Source organism: Rhipicephalus sanguineus, chromosome 4 (genome assembly GCF_013339695.2).
Source record: "Rhipicephalus sanguineus isolate Rsan-2018 chromosome 4, BIME_Rsan_1.4, whole genome shotgun sequence".
NCBI lineage: Eukaryota > Metazoa > Arthropoda > Arachnida > Ixodida > Ixodidae > Rhipicephalus > Rhipicephalus sanguineus.
The window spans coordinates 2,795,088-2,821,537 of record NC_051179.1 but is presented as its reverse complement, the minus strand read 5'-3'; the positions used below and the strand labels follow the sequence as shown (position 1 = coordinate 2,821,537).

Genomic DNA, 26,450 nt, shown 5'->3' with positions numbered 1-26,450 from the left:
TCTGGCTAGTTGTGATGATGTTAGGTACCAAAACTTCCAAGATGGCCGCTTGTGCGTCACCAACGGAGCCACGGTGCGGAGCGGCCGTGGAAACGTCACTATATATTGTGCGAACACGTGACGAGAAGCTCATACCGTGTTGTGACGTCAGGGTACAGTAGGAACCGAAACTAGCTTTTAAAAACATACTGTAATTACTTTTTCCGGGCGCACTTGCGCTTAGCACTACTTTTTCGAGGCTCTTGAGCGCTTGACCTATCATTTGATGCAAAAAAAACAATAACTGAAAATAATCGTGTCAGTACCCCTTTAAACTGTATGATCAGCAAAGATGGAAGATTCTTGTTGAGCCATACTTCTTACAGCACACTGTTTTGGACAAAGCAAGTCGGATCCCACCAACAGAAAGGCTTCATCCCAGGCCCGTAGCCAGGAATTTTTTTCGGGGGGGGGGGGGCACTTGCTGAAAGCCTTGACTATTTGAGAAAAACGCCTATTTTCATTATTTATTTTCGGTAAAACACCATGTATCATAAAAATTTCAGGGGGGGAGCCCCCCCCCCCCCCCCCCGGCTACAGGCTTGCTTCATCCCCTTCAATTCCTTTCGATAAAGTCATAATCATTAAACTAGTTTTTAAAAACAACAAATAATGTTTCCTATGCTTTCACTCTTGGGATCCATTGGTTTTATAAAGATGTGTGCTTCACACACCTAGAAAAAAAAAACTCAGGCACTGTCCTTGCTCATATCTTGCAGAAATGTTCACTTTTATGATAGAGCTTGCTCAACTTGACGCTGCTCACCAAGTTTGACAAGACTGTCTTGGTCAACACAAAGATTACTCATCTCATAGGCAATACTTTGTCATACTGACATATCCACGATGTTTTAAACATTACTGATGGTACAGACACAGGTGAACTCATTGTTAAACTAAAGACTGCCGCTCTTATATTCGCAAAATTTTTAAGAGAAAAATGTGCAAAGAAATCTCGGATGCGCGGTTACATTCTCGTGGAGGCCTTCCCAGCAGGTGAAATGTGCTTGCCCAAAGGCCAAAGGATCGGCTCTCTTCAACATCAGGACAGCCTTCATCCATACTGTCAATACACCCTGTGAGCAGGCAGAAATGCCTGGCCGCTGCTACAGTTACTTTGATCTTTTATCAACTTCGGACTGCTGTTGCAAGGCATCACACTCTATGGCACATATATTAAACCTTTGAGGGTCAAATTTTTTGCGCAAAATGCAGTCCAAAAATGTGTAATTTTTTATTGCTGAAATAAATTATTCAGACGATTCTATTTTAGAGAAAAATTATCAAATTCTATTGAGTGAATGTAAAGTGACAAAAAAAAAAGTAATCTTTGTTGCTACGTACTAGATAGACCTGTGCGGCGGCGCCGCCGCGGCATAATTGTGGCTCGCCGCCGTTAGTCTTTTCTTTAATTCCGAATGGGGAATCTGGACGTACAATACATCCCTTCGCCAGGGGAGCTCTTCTCAATGTGTCCATGTAATGAACTGTCCATTTCAGCCGCCACTGAATGGCGGGAGCTCGACGAGCAGCGCGGCCCGTTTCGGGTTCTCGTTCTGCAGCATCATGAGATCACGAAGCTTTCAAACACTCTCGACACAAATGATGGGGACGGAATGCACTTCAAGGCAACGAATGCAGACCTCAGATATCCGATTTTGGGTGCACATGTCGGAGGCCGTGTATGGACTTTTGACAGTGTTAGCCATCGATTTAGGTTTAATGCAGTGGCCCGTCTAATGCACCTGTGAAGGTCGGTACATATTCCTTGCATCATTCTCAAACATCTGGGCAGGGCCGTAACTAAGGGATGGTTGAGGGGGTTCTCACACCCCCCATACTTGCACGCCTTCACAGCGACCACCAGTTGCCAAAGTTAGCCGTTCTACACACAAACACCCCTCGAAAAAAATTCCTGGGTATGGCCCTGCATCTGGGACACATTCATATGCAAATTCAGACTTGAAAAGTTCCAGTTTCTGTGCATTTCGTCCGCTCTCTTTTTACGCTTGGAATGTGCTGGCAGGTTCGGTGCGGCGACGTGGTCAAGAGCGAGGCGACATCACGGCTCACCGCTTCTTCAAGTAACTGAATGTGCGCTGCCGAAATGGACTGTGGACATCTCCTTTAGATGAACGCATTGAGAATAGCTACCCGGAAGTGGTGGCGTCTTTTTCTTCTCCAGAAGCCTCACGAGTATTGGGCGCAAGGGCCATCACTGGTAGACACGGGTGCTGCAATCACTGTGACGTGCAGGGTTGGATCACGTGACCTCGCCTAGCTCTGGTGAAGGGAAGCGGACGGTTGAATTGTTGTTTTTAACCATGTTTTCAACAGCGTTGTTTTGCTCTCACTTCTTCTGTGTGGACCCCTAGAAACTACACAATCCGGAAAAGTGCAGTAAAAGTTATCGGTGGCGTGGTACTTTTCTGCTCCGTGCCACAGTGCAGTACGTACGCGAAGCGGCTAGGCATGAGCGTTCACTTTTACTGCCACCCTGCTTTTCACAAGCATGATGCCACTGTCACCTGTCTTTCTTTTTTGTTATTTCAAGCCTATGGTGTTAAAATGGACACCGACCACGAATATTCACATAAAAGCAAGCTGTTCCAGCTCTCGCACGGGAGCGTTGTTCACAGCGAAAAATGAATGCACAAACAGTCCGGTTATGTATGTTTTAAAATATGATGCACCTATATATATAACGCACGGACACGTGTGGAAAGCTGCCGTCATGATGATTAAGTGCATGCGCCGTTGTCTAGATTGTCAGAGATTCAAGATAATTAAAAAGTCCAGTTCTTTTCTTTTTCCGTTATCTTTGCCTTATCCGAGTCTATTTCGTGGCCAGTTGCTTCCGCATGTTCGGCCACGCGAACGTGCGGAAACCATTCTTACGTCATACATGTGCTGCTTGAGTCTTTGCTGAAAGTTACCCGCCTCGCCGACGTAGCTTCCACCACAGTTTGTCTCCAATCATAAGAGAGAGGTTGCAGCTGCATGAATCTCTAAGCATACTGGATTGCTTCCCACAAAGCGGAGAAACCGCTTTCGCCGTGCTTCATAGGGCCACGTGTACTAAACAGGAATGTAAATTTACCCATGCTTGTCGTGTCAACCGCGGCCCATTTTATATGCAAACCTACAATGAATAAAGTTGCACGGTTGCCCGCATTTCTTGCAGCAAAAATATGTTTCTTTGCCGCAAGCACGCGCTAAAGCCCATTCGTTACCTTTTACAAAAGCAGCGTGCGTGGCCCCCGTGGTCCACAGCAGACGACGCCGGCAGTCAGGACGCTGTCTAAGGCATTATGAGGACGTAACATTTTTTTCTAAGCAGTTATTTAGCATTTTGTACAGTCAGTGACAAAGCCGCAACAGTATTTTACTGATTTCGTTCAAGTGAAGTACAACAATAATAATAAAAAAAGCAGACGCAAAAGCGGCTGCGGGCTGAGTGGGAGAGGGCTGGCGGAGCAATCCACCCTTGTACGTCACAGGGATGCCTCCGCATGGCGGCGACACGGTATGTCCTCGCGCCCAATTGCCTGACCTTAACGCTGCCGCATCCTCCACCCTTAAAGGGGTACTGACAAAAAAATTTTGGCATCGCGTTTTTGTGCTGCAATGTGTTACTGGGAGCCTGTTAGTCATAACACAGCACATTGTTTGCTGCAGTGCGCGACGTAATTAATTACAGGCTCTTCATTACCGACCAGTGTCAGTTACACTTTCAAAAACAACAAGCTTCCGGGTGCAACTATCACCACCTAGCGGGTGCAGTGCTCAATCACGTCAGCACACAGAACTGTGACGCACTTTCGCGTGCTTCATGAGCAGCCGCCCAGAAGTAGGCTGCTAGAGCGAACGCGGCAAAAAAAAAAATGGCAGCTATGACGTCATCACAACTTGTTGCAGCATGGTCATGTGAGGGAAGTCGGGGGTCACCAAGGGTCACCTTTGAGGGTGCCAATAGCCCGAAAACATCGATCGCTCACGCAAATTCAAAATTCATTTAAAATACCTTCCAAGCTATATTCACTGTTGATATTTCGCAGATGATATATGCATGTTCACGGGAATTGATACCGCAGGCTATCTCGGCAGCAAAATTTTGTGTCAGTACCCCTTTAAAGGGCGACGACACAACTCACTGGATAGCACATACTTGGAGTCTTGGACCTAGTACTTGAACTGGTATAGCGCATTACGGGGAAGAAGACACGGCCGAGCAGACCGACACAAGAGGACAGAGCGCTAACTTCCAACTGAGCTTTATTGTCAAAATGCATCAAATATGTAGACTTGCGCAAGCATACAAAAAACACCCTAATGCAACGCCAACATTAGACACACCATCACACCGTCACATGCCACAGATTCATAGATGGTTTCCCTGATTAAGGAATAATAAAATATTATTATTATTATTCCTTAATCAGGGAAACAGTCTATGAATCTGTGGCGTGTGACGGTGTGATGGTGTGTCTAATCTTGGCGCTGCGTTAGGGTGTTTTTTGTATGCTTGTGCAAGTCTACATATTTGATGCATTTTCACAATAAAGCTCAGTTGGAAGTTAGCGCTCTGTCCTCTTGTGTCGGTCTGCTCGGCCGTTTCTTCTTCCCCGTAATGCGCTATACCAGTTCAAGTACGACGAACCAACTCGCCCAATCTTCAACACTTGTGGACCTAGTACACTGTGCATAGATAAATAAAATAGATAAGTAATATACATGCATGTCGATGCGTTAATACACTTTTTCCTTTCATTTTTACTCGAGTAAATCGATAAATAAATACAGAAGTAAAGACAATGGAAAACTTAGAATACAGCTGAGCTAGTTGGTAGGTATTCATGTTAGGAAGACATGACGTGGAAACACGGACACAAGAGAAAAGTCAGGAGAGTGAACAGCTATCTCTCACATAGACCAACACTCGCACTTGATTGATAGGTATCCCCTCTTGCGTGGCAATGCGCAGATAAATATTTTTGTCTAATTTCTTTTCCAGCGCTGTGTGATTTTTCAGTTGTTAGCGGTATTTCTGGTGTCTTGACTACTCTCCAGTGTCCGTGTTGGCACGCTGTTTTTATAAAGGGCCCGAAAACAGCCTCTGAAATACAAAAAAATGAGCACGTTATGCTCTCTTGGCATTTCTTGTCTTTTTGGTGCACATCGTGACACCAGAACAGTGATTACCGTGACATCATCAGGGTACATACTCTCGACTGGTCCATATACGAGAAATAACAGTTGTGAATTGTGTCCCACACTGCCTTGCTATGCAGCCGCCCACCCATTCTTGCTTGTCTCGCATGACTATCATGCACGATTAACTGATTTCGCTCCATTTTGTGCGTTTGCGACTGCGCATGCAGAGATAAAAGACTGTAGCCGACAATAATAATAATATCTGGGGTTTAACGTCCCAAAACCACGATATGATTATGAGAGACGCCGTAGTGGAGGGCTCCGGAAATTTCGACCACCTGGGGTTCATTAACGTGCACCTAAATCTAAGTACACGAGCCTCACACAGTTTCGCCTCCATCTAAAATGCAGCCGCCGTGACTGGGATTCGATCCCGCAACCTTCGGGTCAGCAGTGGAGCACCATGACCACTAGACCACCGTGGCGGGGCTGTAGCAGACAAGCGCGAAATCCTGATAAGTTCAATGCTCAGTGCTGACATTGTATGTGTGCTCTATAAAGAAATAAGCAGTGAGGAGATGTCCCCGGTAAGAAGCGTAGTGAAGGTGAGAACGAAACCAATGGCAAAGATGCTGGATTATATGATACTTCCAACGGATGAACCCTTTACAGCAGAGACGATGCCGCTTTCCAGGAAAAAGGCGAGACCACTTGGATGGTTTTTGAATATTTTTATTGCGATAGTAATCACATGGATATTCAGGACAGGTTTTCACCGTTGCCGTCGTTCTGTATAAACTCCAAATTGATAGCATCGCTCCGTGCATCGTATGTTCTACCCGCTGCTAAAAGCTTGTGAGCAAAGGAATACGGCTAAAGCAGAGATCAAACAAGCTGGCCATCTCCGTCACATGAAAAAACATCAACCTGTGTGCGAGGCCTGTCGTCGATTGCTCCTCAAGCAGAAAGGAAACGCCCCACCTGTCATTTGTTGGGCGAAGGAGCAGGAAGCGATGCCCAGGGAGGGGGACTGCGTCGCTCGAGCAGCAACTGTGAACTGTGAACTGTGCCATTTCGGCAGACATCAGCGAACGGCTCGTATAACTTCTACACGCTGTGAGCACTGTGATGTCACCGCTTCGTGCTTGAACCACTGATACGACAAACTCCACAAAAACCGCTTCTCTCACGGGAACTGACGTATTGCCATACACCAGCGTTTGAAGAGTTGGCTGCTAGCCCTCGTTCATGTAACATTACGACATGTTGCTATTGCATTCACGCCTCACCCTTTCGGTGAAACGGATATTTTTTTCAAAATTGAAGAGACAAATTGCTCTCCCCACCAACTCTAGAATCTATACCCCCTCGCGCCATGCCGCCACCGATCCGATGAATGCCGTGCCGTTCACGCGCCGCTGCCGGTGATTTTGGGACCAGCGCACAGGTCTACTACATACACAAGGTTTATTCATAGTAACATCAAGCAAAATCCTAAATAAAACACTGACACGATTGTTCATAAAATAAAAATTATGCATTGTATTAAACATAGCTCACAGACATACAAAAATAAGCGCACCAGTGTACTTTTCCGGTAACAGATGTTATCGTGCCCCGGGGAGCAATAAACAAGAGAGTCACAAGCAGTCACTCTTTGAGAGATCAGAAACCAGACAGCCATCAGCTATGCGGGCGCGAGAAGGATAACCACCCGAAGGACGAAACCGAAACCAGCCACACCGCGTGTGTGTTCTGATGTGCAAGTGAAAGCTGCTGCGCCGCTTCGGAAAGCAAAAAAAGAGAAAAGAAAACAATGGAGAGACATCGGCGCATGAAAAAAATTCCACGTATTCCCGAAGCGTGGCAACACATTCCAAGCAAGAGAAATGATCGAAAAAGGCGCGCGTTTTAAACATATGCTGTACATGTACGATGAAAACCCTCCAAGGGTTAAAAAGAATGTGATGACCTCCTTTGAGGTCATCACATTTCAAGGCCCTGATCCAGGCAATATCAAGGCCGAGTGTGCTGGAAATGAAGTCACTGTTTTATGTCATATGAAAACACCCACCGACGAAGAAAAAGGAAATCTGAATTAAAGCATGTTCCCGTAGAACCTGCGCAGGAAAAATGGCAAGGTGTTTGGAATACACAAGTGGACGGCTTATTCTTTGCGTGTTATGTGCGTGTGGTGCTTATTGGTGGGTTTCTTAGAAGGCACCAAACCTTCTTCCATGTCACACACTGTCTGCAAGGAAAAGTGTCACAATGGCCCAATTGGACGCTGCGCGGTGAAAAAGAACAGTGGACTGCTAAAAAATGGGCACTGTGACTCCCAACAGCTTTCGCACATAAGCAACTAATTGTGATAAAAAAAATCAGGGAGTTGTTTCATGGTCTTTTTTTAGCAGTAACAAATTATTTCCACCAAAACACAGAGTCTGCTTGCCAAGACTGTGAGTATGTTACAGTCATGGTGTATTTATTAAAACGTTCTATTGTATAAACAAGTTTGATAAGTTTCACATGTAGGATACAGTTTCAGCTACCTCTACAGCAATAAAGTGACTCTACTATATGCTATGTGGATAATGGGTACTTAATAAGTGACAAGAAACCTGCCGTAATTATTAAGAGAGTGGTCAACTGCAAGAGCACCAATGCACTTAACCTTTTCATGAAAAATGCCACCTCACTAGCTTTTATAAGCACACTTGCATATTCTGAAACCAGAAATGCATGCCAATTCATACTGAACAGTAAGTATATTCAGTAGAAAAAAGAGGAAAGATCTTGTCATTTCGTACACAAGAATTTGGCTTGCAGTCAAGTAATATGACTCTACTAAGCATCTCAAGGCCTAAAAGCGAATAGAAAAAAGAAGAAATAGCTTTTTTTATTTCAAGCATGCACTCATTGTATGTGGGTATTCATAACAATATCCCCTTCAGCAACGGTGTGCACAACTGCACACTGATCAACTACGAAGGCGCGTCTGCACACCGTGTGTTGCTTAAATGGCTTGAAACACAGTGTGCACGTTTGTACAGGCTTCCTAAGTGGACAACTAGCACTCACTTAACTTTCTTGTGCTGCGTATTGCTGCAGAGGATCACTTTGCTGGAGGCACTACCATATTCGGTGGTCATTCGACGTGCCGTGTTCCAGGACAAACATCAAGAGTATTATTTTTCTTTGCTCGAAATGAATACAACCGAAAAACAAACTAACCATGCATTTTGAGCCTAATATTTCATTCATTTTACGCAAAAATGGAACCTGACTACAGAATAATTAGATATTTTATTACATGCTAACTACTAATAATTACTGAAAGTCACACAAAACAAAGTAGAGCAATATTTTCCTTCTTGGGACGTAATATCAAGTTCCTTGGAATTATGTTGTGATGAGTGGACACATTTCATAACTGCCAAGTTTGGAGAAATGGAATCCGAGAGATTTATTGAGCGGGGAGGGGTCAGCTGGTGAACCCCCATTCAGCGAATCTGCCGAAAATCCCACATCCATAGTTCGAGGACAATGCGGGGTCTTTTTTGAATGTTGCATCTGCATTCATCCTTCGGTTAGGAGCAAGTGCTCGTCGTTTCTGTGTCCCTGCGCTATCTCAGCAAAAAGGAAACGCGAGTCAAGAGTACATTGCATCAAGAGTTTTGAAGTCCGCGAACGCGTTCCGACGTTGCCCGAGTACGCCATAATCCCCAATGGGGTGTTATAAATATGCGCGACCCCCCGAAAAAATGCACTGCCGGGCGCAATTTTACTGCTCCCACTCGGTAGGCTGTGTGTTCTGGCGCTACTGACGTATCTGAAAAACGTAGATAGGACTGTTGTACTTGTTTGCCACGTGGCCACAAAACTGCCCATGTGACCAGACTGGACGCGAACAGAAACGGGGCACAACTGTATTTCCAGGAGGTTTTCCTGTTACCCATACTCCCAGGTAGTCTGAGAGGCTGGGCAGGTTTTGTGACAGTGCCGTCGTAATTAACACCCGAAGGGGATGTTCCACCTGCTCATTCACGTTCATGATAACATCCCACAGCTTCAGTTATTAGGAAGATATTTCACCAGTGACATGAAATAAGCAAGGAACACACATTTGCTACTGAAATTGATTTACAACCTTTGTCTACCGCACTGTTCTTTTACAAAATGGCACCTGCGATTTATGTCATTTTCTTTCTTTTTTCTTGACTCCCAAGGGACAATGAAATCCCCTCCAAACAATCAACGTAGCTTAGCACGTACAGCGCAGATAACCTCCCGTGACAGAAAGCAACCTTCCTGCGATCTCTGCATGGTGGCTCACTCTGGAAGGTTGCCAGACAATCAACACACAACAATTAAAGGGGCCAACTGTCAATCAGCATCCGTGTGACGTGGGTTAATCCTTGTGCGTCCACAAATAAGCTGGCGAAATTTTAGCGCCTTTGGTCGAGCACCTCATTTATATTTGAACATTTTTATAAACATGCGAGCGGCCTGAGAGTCGAGCAACACCGGCGCACTCACAAGCCGTGACGTAACAAGCAGCTCGCTGTGGCAGCGTCTGCATTACGGCGAACAATATTGTTCCGTGGTCAGCTGCATGTGAAATCTAGATATTTATCCAGATAAATCTAGATAAAGTACTTGATTATGGGATAATAGTTACACTTACGATGAGTTACCCTTACTTATTGAGAAAAGGCTCACAAATGCAGTCGTGCTTTGTGAAATCAGCAAGCCTTGCACAGGCTTCTGTTCCTTTCGGCTGAAGAAAACAAGTACTCAACCCAAACCAGGCCATGAAAAAAATTACACCTTCGTGCTGAGGTATGTGCGTGCTGCCACGTGCGCTGAAGCATGACAGCAGTACTCACCGAATGAGCCTAGCTGGAAGCAGTATCAGTCAACAAAAACCACATCATGTACGACAACACAATCAGCGCACGCTAGTGCATTTTGGAGTGGCTAATGTGGGACAGATGCTGATCTTCCAAGTTGCAACAAAGCTTCGCAAAACACCTCCAAGGGCAGAGTCAAAGCCGCCTCTCATTGCATGCTACATTTGTGCCTTTGATCGGCAATGCACGAACTCACCTGCTTTCCTCAGATGAGGACAACTCACTGTCGTCCTCAGAGGACGATTCTGATGACTCATCGCTGCTCTCGTCTGCTGAACTGCTGGACTCGGATGGAGATCGCCGCTGTCGCTTGCGTCGGCTCTCCGTGCCAGGACTGCACACAGTATCACCACTGTTATGCAAAGCAACATTCTGACTAGCAGTGCAGCACAAACCTTTTGCAGGACTTGCGTTTGGATTTGGATGCCTGCTTCTTCTTAGGCTTGCTTTTTCGGTGGCGCTTCACCACCGCAGGAGATTCTGACCTGCACCACAGCATGAAAACCCTTGCGAGACCTTTCATTGGTTCGTGGAGCACTGTTGCAACTCGTGTCCAAAATGTATACTTGTGCCCACCACGTGCAGTTTTACGTGTCTTCATGCTTGAAAGCGTACGGCCACTTACCTCAGCTATTTGAAATTGGAAATTGCAGCTTCCCTGCGAGACCTAAATCGTACAAATGAGTGCCCAACTATTATGTTGCCACAAAGAATGAAAATGCTCGTTGCCATCACAATGAGAATGACATCTGTTTCGCTATGAAAGGCAACACCACTTCACAACATTTGGCTGTCTATCACCTCTGCTTCCTTACTTGACTGTGTTGCTTTTTTTTACAGCCCTTATGTGGTTGCGCTGCACTCTCTTTTTAAAAACTGCAGTGACCTCCCTCGCAGCACCAGCTTCCAAGCTGTTCTAATACATTTATAGACACAGGCTCTACTGGGGACTCAAATGCAGATGGACCCCATCCTGTGGACGCTTATTAACGTACAATCGCTGGACTGACTAGTCTACTGCACAGCCCCGTTGGCCTTGCATCCCATTTCTCCAACAAAGATGCAGCACAACCATTTTGCATGGGACCAGTAGACACCGAATGCGCAGCTCAGTCATGCATGTCGTGAATGCTGAAAAGCATCCAGACTACAGTCCAAGAAAACTCCAGTACTCGGTGTCACACCTCAAAATTTATGAAACCAACAGGCAACGAAGCCACGGGAAGGACATCGTTTGTAGCCTGCAGTGCAGTAATCATGACACAAAAAGGAAGTGGCCAGTAGGGAGCAAACCTACAACCTCCAGAAACGGCATTCGATGCTTCTAGTGGTGGTCACTCTCCCGTCCACTTGACTGGGTAAGCATGGGAGTGCTAGCTACCACAGCAAACACCCCTTTTCGCCAGATGGAGTCACGCAGCAATGCTGGCTAACACTCCGAGACAGAGCCATTATTTGTTTGATCCATCTTAAATATTACCATCTGCCAATAACAAACCTGTTGAGAGTCAGCGCTCTGTCCAGTTATTTTCTGCCCTGTCATTGATGCCACTTTGCCATAGTGTATACGAACCAACTAGCAAAGCTTACAACTCTTGTGCTTGAAGGAAAGAAGATTACTTTTAAGGGCTCGTTTTTCTTTGTTAGACACAATATTAATGAGGACTAACAGACAATAATGCCAAGGAAAGTATAGGAGGTGTTATTTGTTGTAATTGGAATGTAAATGTAAAGAAAGTAAAGTGGACGAAAAGATAACTTCCCGCCGGTAGGGACCAAACCTGCGACCTTCGAATAATGTGTCCAATGCTCTACCACTGAGCTACGGCGGTGGTCATCCTCCCGTCCAGTTTATAGGGACGTTCTCTCTTAGTTCTCATTAATATTGTGTCCAACAAAGAAAAACGAGCCCTTAAAAGTAATCTTTCCTTCATTCATAGCGAGGGTCTCGTTCTGGCAGACTTGATGCCTTCTCAGGTAGTATGCGAGGGATTATTGGTCAGCTGCCAGCTCGTAAAAAGATCACATGTTACGTGAAGCCAACAGGCAGAAAAAGAGTGTTTCACACTAGCCGCCTTGGCTGCGATCAGCGCTGACTAACCCTCCTAGGTTTAAATGCACATATATACCCTATAAAGTGGACGGGGGGGATGACCACCGCCGTAGCTCAGTGGTAGAGTGGCAAGTTATCTTTTCGTCCACTTTACTTTCTTCACACTTGCATTCGAATTACAACAAATAACATCCCCTATACTTTCCTTGGCATTACTGTCCGTTAGTTCTCATTAACTCTTGTGCTTGTCACTTATAACATCATGATACATTATGGCATAAACGTCAGCACAAGAAATGTAATCGCTTAATTTCTTAAGGCACTTTGTCCACACCTGTGTACACAATTGTACTAGTTGCGTCCACCAGTCGCAAAGAATGAGGAAGGCACATTCAGGTTTGGATGAATTGAACCTCCTGTGTGTAAAGGCAATAAGGCTTAAGAGTCGACTGGTGGCTTGATGAATGGCTCAATTCACAGACCCTGACAGCAAGCGGCACCCACGAGCAATGCATGGTAGAGACAGACTAACTAGATGTCACTTTCATTCCTCCAGTGATGGAAGCGACATTTTGCTTTTTGGAGCAGATTCTGGAGTAGAAAAAATGCTGCTTTAGATCAGCAATTGGTGTTTTTGGAACTGATGGCAAAATATTCCGTGTGACTCCTGGAGTTTAGAGCATCATTGAAGCATTTCATAAACATTAATATTTATTATTAAACATAATGCACATACAATAATCAGTGCTAATTGAAAGAAACATAATTAAGTAGATGGATGGTCACTGAACACTAAGAAAGATGAGCTACTATGTATTTAAAATGCCAGTACTTGTGGCAGAAATTATATTAAAGCGATAAAGCTGAACACCATCACCAAAGAAGTAGTTTATAAACGGTACGAGATCAAAGCAATCTGTTATTTTCATACTTCACCAAAATAGCCTGCACTGAAAATTAAAGAAAAAAAAGCCACTCTAGCTATGCACTTAAAATGCCCGTTCTTGTGGAATGAACGAGGTCAAAGCTGATAAAGCGATAAATGTAAGTCACACATCACACTTGCAACAGCGGCAGTTATTAATCGGTATGATATTGAACTAATCTCGCGCACCTTTCACCAAAATAGTCTGCTTGTCAGGTGCAAATATATTGCTAAATGAGATATACATTGACAATGCTAGTATGCAGCTAGTATACATGTGGCGTACTAGGCTGATAGTATACAGCTTGTTTTTGGTTTTGTTTAGGCTCGCTGGATGATCACACGGTTAAAGTTCATTGCTTTCAGCTTCCCAGTGCCATTTCGGAGCAGGTTCGGAGCAGTTGCTCACAAAAATTACAGTTTGGAGCAGCATGGAGAAGCACTTCCGTCACTGTTCCTCTTCACTACATGTACAATAAGCGTGTCTTTATGCTACAGTTTTAAGCTTGCATACCATCATTTTGCTGAAGGCACAACCTTGTTCGACGAGCCGTTTGACATGCCGCCCTCAAAGAGCTGGCACAATTTTTTTTTTTTGCTCAGAATAAGCGGAAAAGAAATTGCACTGTATTTCTAGCCTGAGACTTGATTCTATTAATGCAAAAAAAGAACACAAATGACTTCAGCATAGAAAAATAAAGTCAAACCCACTTATAACCATACTCAAGTGCACAAAAGCCCCCGTGATATAACTGATAATTGCTACCGACAGGTTGCATGAAAAAAAGCGAAATCGGGGACGGCAGGCTGTTGTGAGAAAACTAACATCGCATGGGAACAGACAACAACAAGGACGAGAAAGCTGCTGATTTTTCAGACATGCCTGAAAATTCGGATGCTTTCGTGGCACTGGCCCGAGTCCCATAGAGTCCGTGTATGAGGGAGTTTTCGATGCCGCATGTCTGACACCACATTAACGGAAGCCCTAGCAGATGCCAAAAGTCAGCTTTGCCGCATTGCCATAACGTTATGCAGTGAGGCATACCGCGAATCCAAAAGAGCACGCATGCCAGACAATAGCGAGATGGCTACAAAGCATGTCATTGCATGAGCGTGCGGTAGACGCCGGGGGTTGAGCAGCTTGAATTTCTCATTTTCTTCTTTCTTTTCAAGGATTTCGCATTCCATTACCTTTCACCACAGACACACAGCAGCCAGAATTCTTTGTTATAACCAATAATGCAACACGGGAGCATTGCTGTAAGCAAGTTATTTCACCGTAGAAAACATACAAAGGTTGATGGTGCAGCAGTTTCCCATTGTTATAACCGACATACAGTGTTAAAGCCGGAATCGTTGTAAGTGGGTTCGGGTGTGTTCAATTACAAATTAATTAAGATTAATTACTATAAAACATCCAAATCAAAGTATTACGACATTATTTTCGTTGCAATTAGATAGCGAATGCTTTGAAATAATAATGCGTCCATTTAGGTAGAAGTTCCAAGAAAGATTGAAGTAATGGAAAATCCTTGGAAGAAAGATGGCACCACAAACGTTTTGACAAGCCTTCCTCAAGGCCTCCAAGAAGAAGAAGAAGACAAGACCCGCGACACCCCCCACGACGTTCCCAGGATCCTTGCATGTGACGCATTTACCGACACTTGTTCATAGGTGGTGGGCTCACACAAGTTTTCGAGCACAGAAAAAAATGAGGGCGTTACACTACGACGCACAGTGCAGTCGCGGCTGTGTAAGCAAAGATGCACGTGTTCCACCGCTGCACTGCAAACAGTCCCTGCAAACACTTGCCAAGCAAGAAAATTGCACTTCCAAAGCCTATGGTTAACTCACGCAAGAGCCAGGCTGGTTGGTTCATTTACAAATCAGACAAGTTTGGCACCGGTTTGACTCCTTGCGACTACAACACCACAAATAGTTCCGTCATCAAGAATAGGTGACAAAATGTGGCTTCCTAGTAGAGGCGGAAACAAATTACATCTCTGTGGTCATCGGCGAAGCCAGGCTCAAGCTAGATTCACCCCGCACAAACAGTATGACAACTGTTTAATCACCTACTGCTTTCAAAAATAATACAGTGCCATTTATCCACTCTATAAGCGGTACCACACTAAGCCCAAACAACATTTTTCAGAGGCATGACGAACAGGCAGCTGCACTACTCAGACTCTCAAGGCATGTGACAAATGTGCATCCACTTAATTTGAAAATGTTGAACAGTTAACGTGCCCAGACATGCGGCGCCGACATAACAAATGCATGCAAATGAATGAATGAATAAATAAATAAAATACACTGCAGCAGAAAGCCTTCAATAAACTATTAAGTCCTCGTTTATGTGGAATCTGCCACGGTACTGCAGAGTGCGCAAACTATGCGTCAAGCGGCAATTAAGTTCGACACGCTTTCTTGATTTTCCAAGAACATGGCGGTGTCAAGAACAGTGGCGACCACCACTCGTCTTTTGCACATGAGCACCCTCGTTTTCATTGTTGCCCCTCCCAAATACAGTTGACTCGGCACTAAACCGCAACTCAGATCGCCTGCAGCCACTACCGCCGAGGTACCCGGTCCTTGTTAGGCGTAGCATGCGGGTTGCTCGCAACCACAACCAACAGTACCTGGCCAGCTAGTGGCGTTCTACGAAGCTGCCTGCGCCGGCTCTTGTTCAAGACTTCCCCGCTAAGGGAGCGCTCAAGTTACCCCACCTGAGCTTTGGCAGATGTGTGGGTGCACAACAGTGCGTGCTGTACGAGTGCTTGCTTTCAGGTTGCTTCTTCTTTGCAGTACTTATAAGTTTGGACGTTTCTTTTCATTACTGCAACGTCTCTAATGCGAAGAATGATTACACGGCATTACATTTCACAGTCTGTTCACAAAAGAACCAACTGCACCAACAGTGGTGAACATTTCTACCATCGGTAATCACTTTCTTTTACTGTTTTGTCGGTTACGGGAATGAACAATGACCCTACCTGTCGGTGAACAAATTCTAGCAACGTTACTGAGCAAAATCAAACGCACGAGTTCATCACGTTAGTTGTACAACATGTACGTATAATTTTATATTCATGTAACGACATTTTTACATGCCCATGATAAACAACCAATTAAGAGTAGCCTCTTCTTTAACCCTTTACTGCCGGTTGTCGCGAATTCGCGACATACCGAAAGATGCTTTCCAAGTAACACACGAAACGCGTGCTGCCTTAAACGCCGGCTGTCATGTATTTGCGGGGAACGTAGCTCTTAGCATGAGACATCTAGCGCCATCTCATGCAAGGTATTCCAAGCTGGAACCCAGCGTTGTGTATCAGTTGGCGGAGAGCGTGGAGCACGTGCAACAGTTCTGACTTCTTCGTTGTTTTCTGCCTGAGAAACGTATGTTGCATCTCCTATAAAATGTTTTCGATGTGCACACATCCAAGACGTTGCACACGACATGTTACGCTGTTTTGAAGTACGTTTTTTCTTGCGCGATCCTTGCTTCTTTGGTATGTCGCGAATTCGCGACATCCGGCATTTGAGTCAGTCAGTGATGACTGCCGGTATGACAAGTTCATGATGGACGTCGGCCCATTTACGGAAAATACGGGCTTCGCACGCACTTGCCACTTGAAGATAAAAGGGACCACACTTTTCTCAGTGACATCGAAGTGCAGCGAAGACGATGATATCGATCGGGATCCTCATGCACAAGCGCGAGTGTCTATCTATCAAGCAGTGAGGATGAAGACAAAGATGCGGTAGACTAACCACGTGCCTCTCTATAACACGCAGTGCGGTTTGAAAAAACACTCTCAAGAACAAAAGAAAATGCCACACTGGAAAACCGCTCTTCCTCAATGTGACTCTGTCCGAGCTCATACTGAATATTTCAAGGATTATATTTTTATGACACCTTCATGGATCACATCGATGAGCAGGGATATCTGATTGTGACGCAGAAAAATCATGAAAAAGAACTGGCTCTGTCTCGTCACGAGCTAGATCAATTTCTCGGTGCAGTTACATTCATGTCATGCTGTCGACTCCCAAGGAGTCGACTATACTGGGCGGCGGAGTCTACAGCCCACACGGTGGCCGACACGATGCCACGTGATCATTGGGAGACAATAAAGTCAAACATGCATTTATCAACAATGATGACGCCAAGTTACGTCGCCCTGAACAGATCCGCTTTATCTATGCGGCGATGCCATAGTTGCGTTGCCTTGAACATATCGCTGTATTGAGCTACATATTAGCTTAAGTGCCGGTTGTCGCGAATTCGCGACATACCTAAAAGTATGCATTAAAAGTTGAATTTTGGATAATAAAACTGCGGATATAATTAAAGGTTGCTATTTAAAGCTGAAAAGTGAAAAAACAGTTTTTTTCTTGGACGCTTTCATAATTCAGGCATTAAAGGGTTAAGAAAAAACTGCCTTGACCCTTTCCTCGCGCACTCACGTCACTACGAACTACAGTGTACTGTTATTGCTGATTTTACTCAGTAAGTGCCCTTTTCTAATTTTTTTCCTTCGTTTTACAGGGTGCACGCTCGCACAAGCATCTCGACTCGGCGCGAGCAGACGACTGCGGAGGTGCTGCGTGGTTGGGTGCAGTGCCAAAGCCACGGTGAAAAGGCCCCTAGCAGCAGAAAGAAGAGCCAACATGCGTGTGCTGGCATTCTGCTCGCTGGGCAGGTCAGGAGTACAGTAGGTCATGCTCGCAACTTGGCATGTCGTTGTGGGAAGTTTGCCAAAGACAACACGGAGATGGGCATTCAAGAGAACGCACCCTCAAGCTAAACCACACATGAAATGAAGTTTCGGTTCGCAGTCGGGAGAACAGCTGCAGCAACTCTCCTGCAAAAGTCGGCTAAGTTTGCAAGTCCGCCTGTTGGTGGCAAAGACTCGATCGCATCTTAAAGCATCGTCATTTTGCGGGCGTATCGAGGTCCTACGTGCTCTCCTCGTCACAGCTAATGTTGGCTAATGACATTCCTTCTCTTGAATCAAGAAGACAGAAGTGCCGCTTGGATTTTTTATGTAATCCAATTAACCACAAATTCACCCTCAATGCTTCGCTTTATGTAAGCCCTCTTTCCACAAGGCAAACACGGCACCATCGTTGTGATGCATTAACACCTATCTATGCTAGGACAGACACGTGTATGTTTTCCTTTTTTCCATGAACCATTTCAGAATGGTATTCTCTGCTCGCACCGTACGACTTCTGGTTTACATGTGCTTTTCTGTACTTTCTTTATGTGTATTCTTTTGCAATTTTGTTACGTTGTTTTGAACATGTATGCATAAGCATTTATATGTGTGTGTGTGTGTGTGTGTGTGTGTGTGTGTGTGTGTGTGTGTGTGTGTGTGTGTGTGTGTGTGTGTGTGTGTGTGTGTGTGTGTGTGTGTGTGTGTGTGTGTGTGTGTGTGTGTGTGTGTGTGTGTGTGTGTGTGTGTGTGTGTGTGTGTGTGTGTGTGTGTGTGTGTGTGTGTGTGTGTGTGTGTGTGTGTGTGTGGTGTGTGTGTGTGTGTGTGTGTGTGTGTGTGTGTGTGTGTGTGTGTGTGTGTGTGTGTGTGTGTGTGTGTGTGTGTGTGTGTGTGTGTGTGTGTGTGTGTGTGTGTGTGTGTGTGTGTGTGTGTGTGTGTGTGTGTGTGTGTGTGTGTGTGTGTGTGTGTGTGTGTGTGTGTGTGTGTGTGTGTGTGTGTGTGTGTGTGTGTGTGTGTGTGTGTGTGTGTGTGTGTGTGTGTGTGTGTGTGTGTGTGTGTGTGTGTGTGTGTGTGTGTGTGTGTGTGTGTGTGTGTGTGTGTGTGTGTGTGTGTGTGTGTGTGTGCATATCTATATATTAGTTTTTTGTACAACTATGTGTGCCTGTCCTGCAAGGACCACAATGTGGTCTGCAGTATGTACTAAATAAGTAAAAAAATAAATATCTGTACTCTACAACACGCAACTATTTTCCCGACAGAAAAACGAAGAGCCAAACAATGCTAACACGCATTTGATGTGGACACGAGTGCCTGTTCTGAGGGGGAGTGCATGCGCAACAAGTGGCCAGAGCCCTAGGCAACCACTGCCGACGTTCTCTTCCTGGTCGGCGCACATCCACCGAGAAGCGCGCTCACTTTCTCTTTACTCGGAGAATTTTCAGGCAGCCACATCAAGAGCCCGACGGAATCCCGTCTGGTCGGGGACAAACATGGTGCAATATAACAAAAACGCCGACCAAGGTAAAATACACAAAAATGAAAAAGTCGGCGTTTTTGGTATATTGCACCAGCCACATTTTAAACAGTCTTTCCTCTCGGGGCACTGCACAATAAGTGGTACTATGGGAGGGTATATGGAAGTCAGAAAAAACTGCATTAAGAGGTTATGTTACAGACGGTCCAAACCACACAAACAACATTTGTTTAGCACAGGAGCAAAGTACTTGCCTTGCACGCTTCCTCGAGCTCTTCTTCTTCTTGGGCACAGGACTCCTGCACATTCAGAAAAGTCAGTCCCTGGCAAAGCAATGGTGAGACAGCCACTTGCCTTTTGCTCTTCTTCTTCCGACTCTTCGGCTCAGGAGAGCTCTCCGAATCAGGAACAAGACTGGAAGACAGAAACCTCCACTTAACCAGCATTTGCCCACACAGGCCCCCAATTCCAACAAGGTTATGCTGAAGGAAAAAAAAACAACTGAAACACATCAGCCTATTGTTGGCTGTGAACATGCAGCTGTCGGGCTAGTTGGTGCATGTTTACAAGAAAATGTTTACTTGCTGTCGGGCTAGTTGGTGCATGTTTACAAGAAAATTCGACGACGCAAACCACCGAGAAGAAAAGGCAAAAGGAAAGAGCGTCAACTCGCAACTGACTTTATTCTTTCAAATCCACCACAATATATATACCATGTCACACATGCGCAACAACACACCATGCGTCACATCCAACATTTGGCCACTCTCAATGCACGTGCTAGTTCAGAAATCTGTCAAAAAAATCAAATTCAGCTGAACGCAGTACCACCGCCGTATCGCTAATGCCGATATCTTTTTTTTTCTTTCGGATGAGGCATGCTTGTAGCATCTCTCGCTCAGTCGCCTCCTTGCTTCTGCCTAGAATAGTGATACTGGCAAATCCTGCCTCACATCCACACGTGCTGCAGTGCATAGGCAAATGTGCCAAAAGGTTATTCTTTATCGAAAGAGCATGCTCCCTCGCTCGATCGTTTACGCATCGGCCGGCCTGGCCGATGTAAACCCTTCCACAGGAGAGCGGAATTTCGCAGACCACTCCCATTGCGCAGGTGACGTAGGGCCTCGCAACAGGGGGCAGGCACGGGTCCTCTTGAAATCTGTGGGCACAGGCCCGACAGTTTCCTTGGCACAGAAAATACCACAGTAACTTTGTACCTATTGGCCACCTTTTTAAGGTTGTGCGCAACCTTATGGGCGTACAGGACAACCACTGGTCTCTTCTCGAACCGCTGACAGTCCTTCTTTTGCCTTTTCATCTTTTGAAGCAGGGATTCAGCCGCTGCTGCAACGACCCGAGCGAGGATACCCAGCTGAATATAGCCGGCTGACCTGGTTGTCAAACCAGGTCAGCCGGCTCTTTCCTTTCACCTTTTTTTCTCGGTGGTTTGCGTCGTCGATTTTCTTGTAAGCATCACTACGGCGCGTCTGCATGTGGTCCTTCACAGGCTCACTGATGCATACATCCAGCGACTGAGATGTCCAGCTACAAGTGTTGTCCTTGACACACTGGTCCACTTAAAGGGGTACTGACACGAAAATTTTCAGTTGTTTTTTTTAATCAAATGAAAGGTCGAGCCTTCAAGAGCCTAGAAAAGGTAGAATTAAGCGCGAGTGCACCCTGAAAAACTAATTACAGTATGTTTTTAAAAACTAGTTTCGATTCTTACTGTACACTGACATCAAAACACAGTATGAGATTCTCATCACGTGTTCGCACAATATATAGTGACGTTTCCATGCCCGCTCTCCACCGTGGCTCCGTTGGTGATGCACAAGCAGCCATTTTGAATGTTTCGGTGATGCACAAGCAGCCATCTTGGAAGTTTTGGTACCTGAGGTCATCACAACTAGCCAGACTGCTGCGTGAAGTCACCAGAATGAGTACTGTAGCTTGACGTCAAGCTAGTGTCGATGGCAGTAGGTGAGCCATAGAAAAATTTACTTTAATATCAAAACAAAATATCTTGGCATTTGCGGAGATTCCCACTTGCTCAGAGCTGTGGCTGCAAACAGGAGATTTGCATGGCAGAGTAAACTCGCCTTCAAAAAAAGGTGTCAGTACCCCTTCAAATGCGTCAAGCACAAGCATGGAGTGGAGCCCCAAGCTGGCCTTCTGCCCCGCACATCGATACAATCAATTACAAGATCCCCGTCCTTCCAACCTTCCTCGTTGGCACACACCATCGCATCTCGTGGAAAGTTCACATTGTTGATGGGAAGTGGTTTGCGCATAACACAAAGGCAACTTTGTACCACCTGCTGTACAGGCCAGCACTGCAGTTACTCTAGTCGTGTCACTGCTGGGCACAGGTCGGCAAACTCACTCTTCAGTCGACTTACTCAGACTCAGATCGAGTCGTGAGTCCGAGTCTGAGTGAGTCCGAGTGAGTAATATCTTGGTGAGTTTGAGTCCGCTGTATGACATACTGCCGCTAATAAAAAACACACACACAAGAGAGACACGAACAGGACGACAAATGGGCGGCACTTCCAACTGATTTATTTCAGGCATGAAGCATAGCGATATACTATACATGTGACACACACATGCACAGAATAGCCAACACTGCCTAATCTACCCACCTCTTAAACAATCTAATCTCTGAAGACCGCAGCTGTATGGACGTGTCACCTATACATTCATCACCCAACTTACTGATGTAAAAGGCTTCTAGTAACTCACAGGCTGTCTGATATTTGTTTTTACCTAGGATCGTCACCTCACGAAATCGTGGTTCGCATTTGCAGACCTTGCAGTGCGCGGGATGATGCGCAAGTTCATTTTCTTTCCTTAGATTTCTGTCATGTTCCCTGGCTCGTACGTTCATGCAGCGGCCAGTCTGCCCAACATAATACCTGCCGCACGTCAGGGGGATCTGGTATACAACGCCTGTCTCACATTTGGTGTAAGCCGAGGCGTGTTTCACACCGCAGCCTGCGGATCCCTCAGCAGAGGGCAGAGCTGAGACAGCTTCACAGGGCAGAAAAAACGAGGGGAACATCATACCTGCCTGCCACCTTTTCGAGGTTGTGGGTCACCTTATGAAGATAAGGGACCACTGCAGGTCTCACGGTGCTAGTAGCCGTGATAGTCATGTGTGCTGGCAGTATTCGCCACATGCGAATAAAGGGCTGGTTCCGTACGATTCAGCTACTTCTAAGCTGATTAAGCTGGGTCTAGCTTTGCTGTGCCTGGATTCGGCGCTAAAGAAATCGTGCATTCACACGATGCAGGCTGCTTTTGACAAGCAAGCTAGGGACCTTACTATGGCAGGCTTCCCTGGCCCGTTGCTTACGTCAGTGGTGGAAACCCTCATGCAGAAGATTAAAGGCCGCAAGAAACCGGCGGTAGCTAGAACGGCTACTAGCACCGTGAGACCTGCAGTGGTCCCTTATCTTCATAAGGTGACCCACAACCTCGAAAAGGTGGCAGGCAGGTATGATGTCCCCCTCGTTTTTTCTGCCCCTGTGAAGCTGTCTCAGCTCTGCCCTCTGCTGAGGGATCCGCAGGCTGCGGTGTGAAACACGCCTCGGCTTACACCAAATGTGAGACAGGCGTTGTATACCAGATCCCCCTGACGTGCGGCAGGTATTATGTTGGGCAGACTGGCCGCTGCATGAACGTACGAGCCAGGGAACATGACAGAAATCTAAGGAAAGAAAATGAACTTGCGCATCTTCCCGCGCACTGCAAGGTCTGCAAATGCGAACCACGATTTCGTGAGGTGACGCTCCTAGGTAAAAACAAATATCAGACAGCCCGTGAGTTACTAGAAGCCTTTTATATCAGTAAGTTGGGTGATGAATGTATAAGTGACACGTCCATACAGCTGCGGTCTTCAGAGATTAGATTGTTTAAGAGGTGGGTAGGTTAGGCAGTGTTGGCTATTCTGCGCATGTGTGTGTCACATGTATATATCGCTATGCTTCATGCCTGAAATAAATCAGTTGGAAGTGCCGCCCATTTGTCGTCCTGTTCGTGTCTCTCTTGTGTGTGTGTTTTTTATTAGCGACAGTATGTCATACAGCAAGCAATACGAACAAGGCCAAGAAGTTCTCCTCGAGTTTGAGTCTGAGTGAGTTCGTTGAGACAAATTTTAGTGAGTTTGAGTGCGAGTGAGTCCAGTTGAGGAAAATTTTGTGGAGTCTGAGTCCAAGTGAGCCTAAGCACAAAATATATTGCTTGAGTGAGTCTGAGTGAACTCCAAATTTTTTTGCTGGCCTATGGTGATAACTAATCAACTTCATCATTACTACCAACCTTATGACGACTCACGTTGATACTCACTTTTACTCACAGATACTTCAACGCACTAGCGTTCATACGCCAGCTCAATATTTATTGATTAGAGGCATGCTGTTGGGACTGGGGTTGCGTGGCCGGTGCAAACACGTGTGGGCATCGCGCTCGGAGCAGTCAGAAGGACAAGCTGAAGGAAGAAAATACTTTATGTACAGTATACGTAAAATATGTGGCACAAATAACAGCCGACGCGGACTTAGAAGCTCAAACAGACGTTTATTAGCGTCCGCATATGAGCCTAGCACGTAAAAGATGGCTCCTTCCTTCCTGGTAGAACGAGCTCACGAGCACAGCCGCATGATGTTTTCTTCTTGTGGGATGAGCGCGGGAAATTCAACATTCCCGGCCGCGCATTAGTCCCGCCTGAAGTTCTAGGGGTTACAGTATGGCCCATCTAGTCACAAGGCCGTCTCTTTGTTTTATCTTGCACGAGCGAATGTGACCATCATCTCCTTCGTAGACTTCAATCCCCCGTGCGAGTTGCCACACTTGACGTGGAAGATTTTCAGCACGTACAAGTACGACATCGCCTTCCTCAACTTTCTTCTTATCCCTGTTATTGCAGAAGTGCGCTGATCTCAGTTGGAGCAAGTACTCTTTGGTCCATCGTTTCCAAAAGTTTTCTGTCAGGCACCTTCTGTACAGAAATCTCCGGGTGGCCTCCTTACGCGTCGAGATGTCCATTTCCTCGATGTTGCCTCGTGGTATCGCCATGAACCTTCTGCCAATTAACAGATCAGCCGGAGTCAAAGTGCATGGTTTGCCGTCTTCCGACTCAATAATGTGAGAAGTCTTGAATTGACAACGACTTCAACTTCTGCAATCACCGTCATAAGTTCTTCGGAATCGAGGGAGGCTTGTCGGAGAATCTTGCAAGCGGTGTCTTCACAGTTCTTACCAGCCGCTCCCACCATCCACCCCACCATGGAGTGTTGGGCACAATAAACTTCCATTTGATGCCTTTACTGCTCAGGCGTCCGGCGACATCATCTTGTAATGGCATGCTGCAAAGCTTTTGCAAATCCCCTGACGTTTTCTTAAAGGCCCTTGCATTATCTGAATAAATGACTTGGGGAAGTCCTCTTCTGGCACAGAATCGACGTAGGGCCATCAAGAATGCCTCAGATGTCATGCTGGACACAAGTTCTAGGTGGATCACTCTAGAAGCTGCACACGTGAACAGAGAAATGTAGTTTTTCGCCTCTCCTAACGGGGTCTTCACGAAGAGAGGTCCCACGAAATCCACTCCAACCACTTCAAATGTGTCCGCTGGTGTAACCCTATGCTTCGCGAGAGGAGCTATTGGAGCGTGTCCTGGTGGAACGGTATAACGTTTGCACAAGTAACATTCCCTGGTCACTTTTTTCACCATGCTTCGTGCTTTGCACACCCAGAAGCACTCTCGTAACTGAGTAAGGATATCACGCACACCTCCGTGCAGCGCTTCGCAGTGGGCTCGGTTTACAAGTAGCCTTGAAAAGTGATAATCGCTTGTCAATATAATTGGGTGCTTGACACCTTCAGGAGATTCCATCTGCATTAGGCGCCCTCCAACTTGAAGTATCCGATCTTCATCCTGGAATGGGCTGAGCACTGTGATGGGTGATGTTATGTCGACAAAACACTCTTCCGCAATAGCTCTGATTTCTGCGCTGAAAAATCCAGTACTGCTCGGCACTCGATAGCTCCTCTGCCGTGAGGGGACCAGTTTGTTTATCGCTTCCATGATGCCTGCAGCGATTGACGAACCTCTGCACCCATGCTGTAACTCTCAGCAGCTTGTCAAGTCTGCTGTAACGCTCCACTTGAAGTAGCGGAAGCGAGACGTGAGTGGTAAGGGACACTTGAACGGCGACCCTTTCACAATAGGCAAGTTTGTCGTTATCCGCTTTATGTACTGGTTGTGATACCCACAAGTGCTCAGGTTCCTGAAAGGAGTACTGACATGAATTTAAACATTTTTCGGATTGTTGCTCTAAATGAAAGCACGGGTGTCGATAACCCTAAAAAGAGTGTCTTGATGCCTGGGGATGCATTGCATGTATTTTTAATACCACTTCTTTCAACCAGCAGTTTCGGTTTCGGTTTCGAGAGGGCGGCTTCATAGTGACGTGTCAAGTCGGCCCGTGACGTCACGGACAGACAGCAACCCACGAAATATGCACCTGCTGTCCTTTGCTGTCAGTCGAACGTGGTTCATGATGAGTGAACTGTCGTCCAGTGCCTCCGACAGCGATTTCTGGGATTTAGGCTGCATGCAGGACCCAGATTTCGCAAACCAAGTGAGCCGACTTGAAACGTCACAGGGCTCTCCATGTGGTGAAGCTGCCTTGCAGATGCTGGGAGATGAAAACTTTAAAAATCAAACTTAAATATTTATACGTGTTTCCCGGATGCGGTGTGGGGAGAGCGTTAACACTACATGCCAAGGAAACCAAAAACGTCCGCTTCGTTGCACTTCAAAATCGTGTCAGTACTCCTTGAAGCCAGCGAGGTCCGTGCCACCACGATATGCTCGTAGCTACCTGGTCTAAAGATACACCTCGTGTCAACAGGTCTGCCGGATTGTCACACGACCTGTTTCCACTTCTGTGCATCGCCCTTAAGCCATGATAACGTTATTGTCAAATCTGTCCACATAGTGTAGCGTAGCTGGAAGCCCGTAAGTGCACTGGATATGAAGCTCAGCAACCTTGCACCAATTAATGCTCCTAGAAGTTCTAGACGAGGCAAAGTTACCGTCTTGATGGGAGCAACACGTGACTTTGCGATTAGTAAGTGAGGTCATCTTGCTCTGTCAGAC

At 46.0% G+C, this 26,450-nt stretch overlaps 1 protein-coding gene across 14 annotated transcripts in view; it reads right to left on the bottom strand.

Moving 5' to 3' along the window:
* LOC119389290 (serine/arginine repetitive matrix protein 2) overlaps positions 1-26,450 on the bottom strand; it is a 351,568-nt gene that overhangs the window by 172,832 nt on the left and 152,286 nt on the right. For all 14 annotated transcript variants that reach the window (XM_037656491.2, XM_037656493.2, XM_037656492.2 and 11 more), the window contains 4 exons: positions 19,637-19,696; positions 19,537-19,581; positions 10,502-10,591; positions 10,303-10,440 (listed from right to left, as the gene is read on the bottom strand). In XM_037656491.2, coding sequence (XP_037512419.1) covers positions 10,303-10,440; positions 10,502-10,591; positions 19,537-19,581; positions 19,637-19,696 — 333 coding nt within the window. The remainder of the gene's footprint in view (positions 1-10,302; positions 10,441-10,501; positions 10,592-19,536; positions 19,582-19,636; positions 19,697-26,450) is intronic.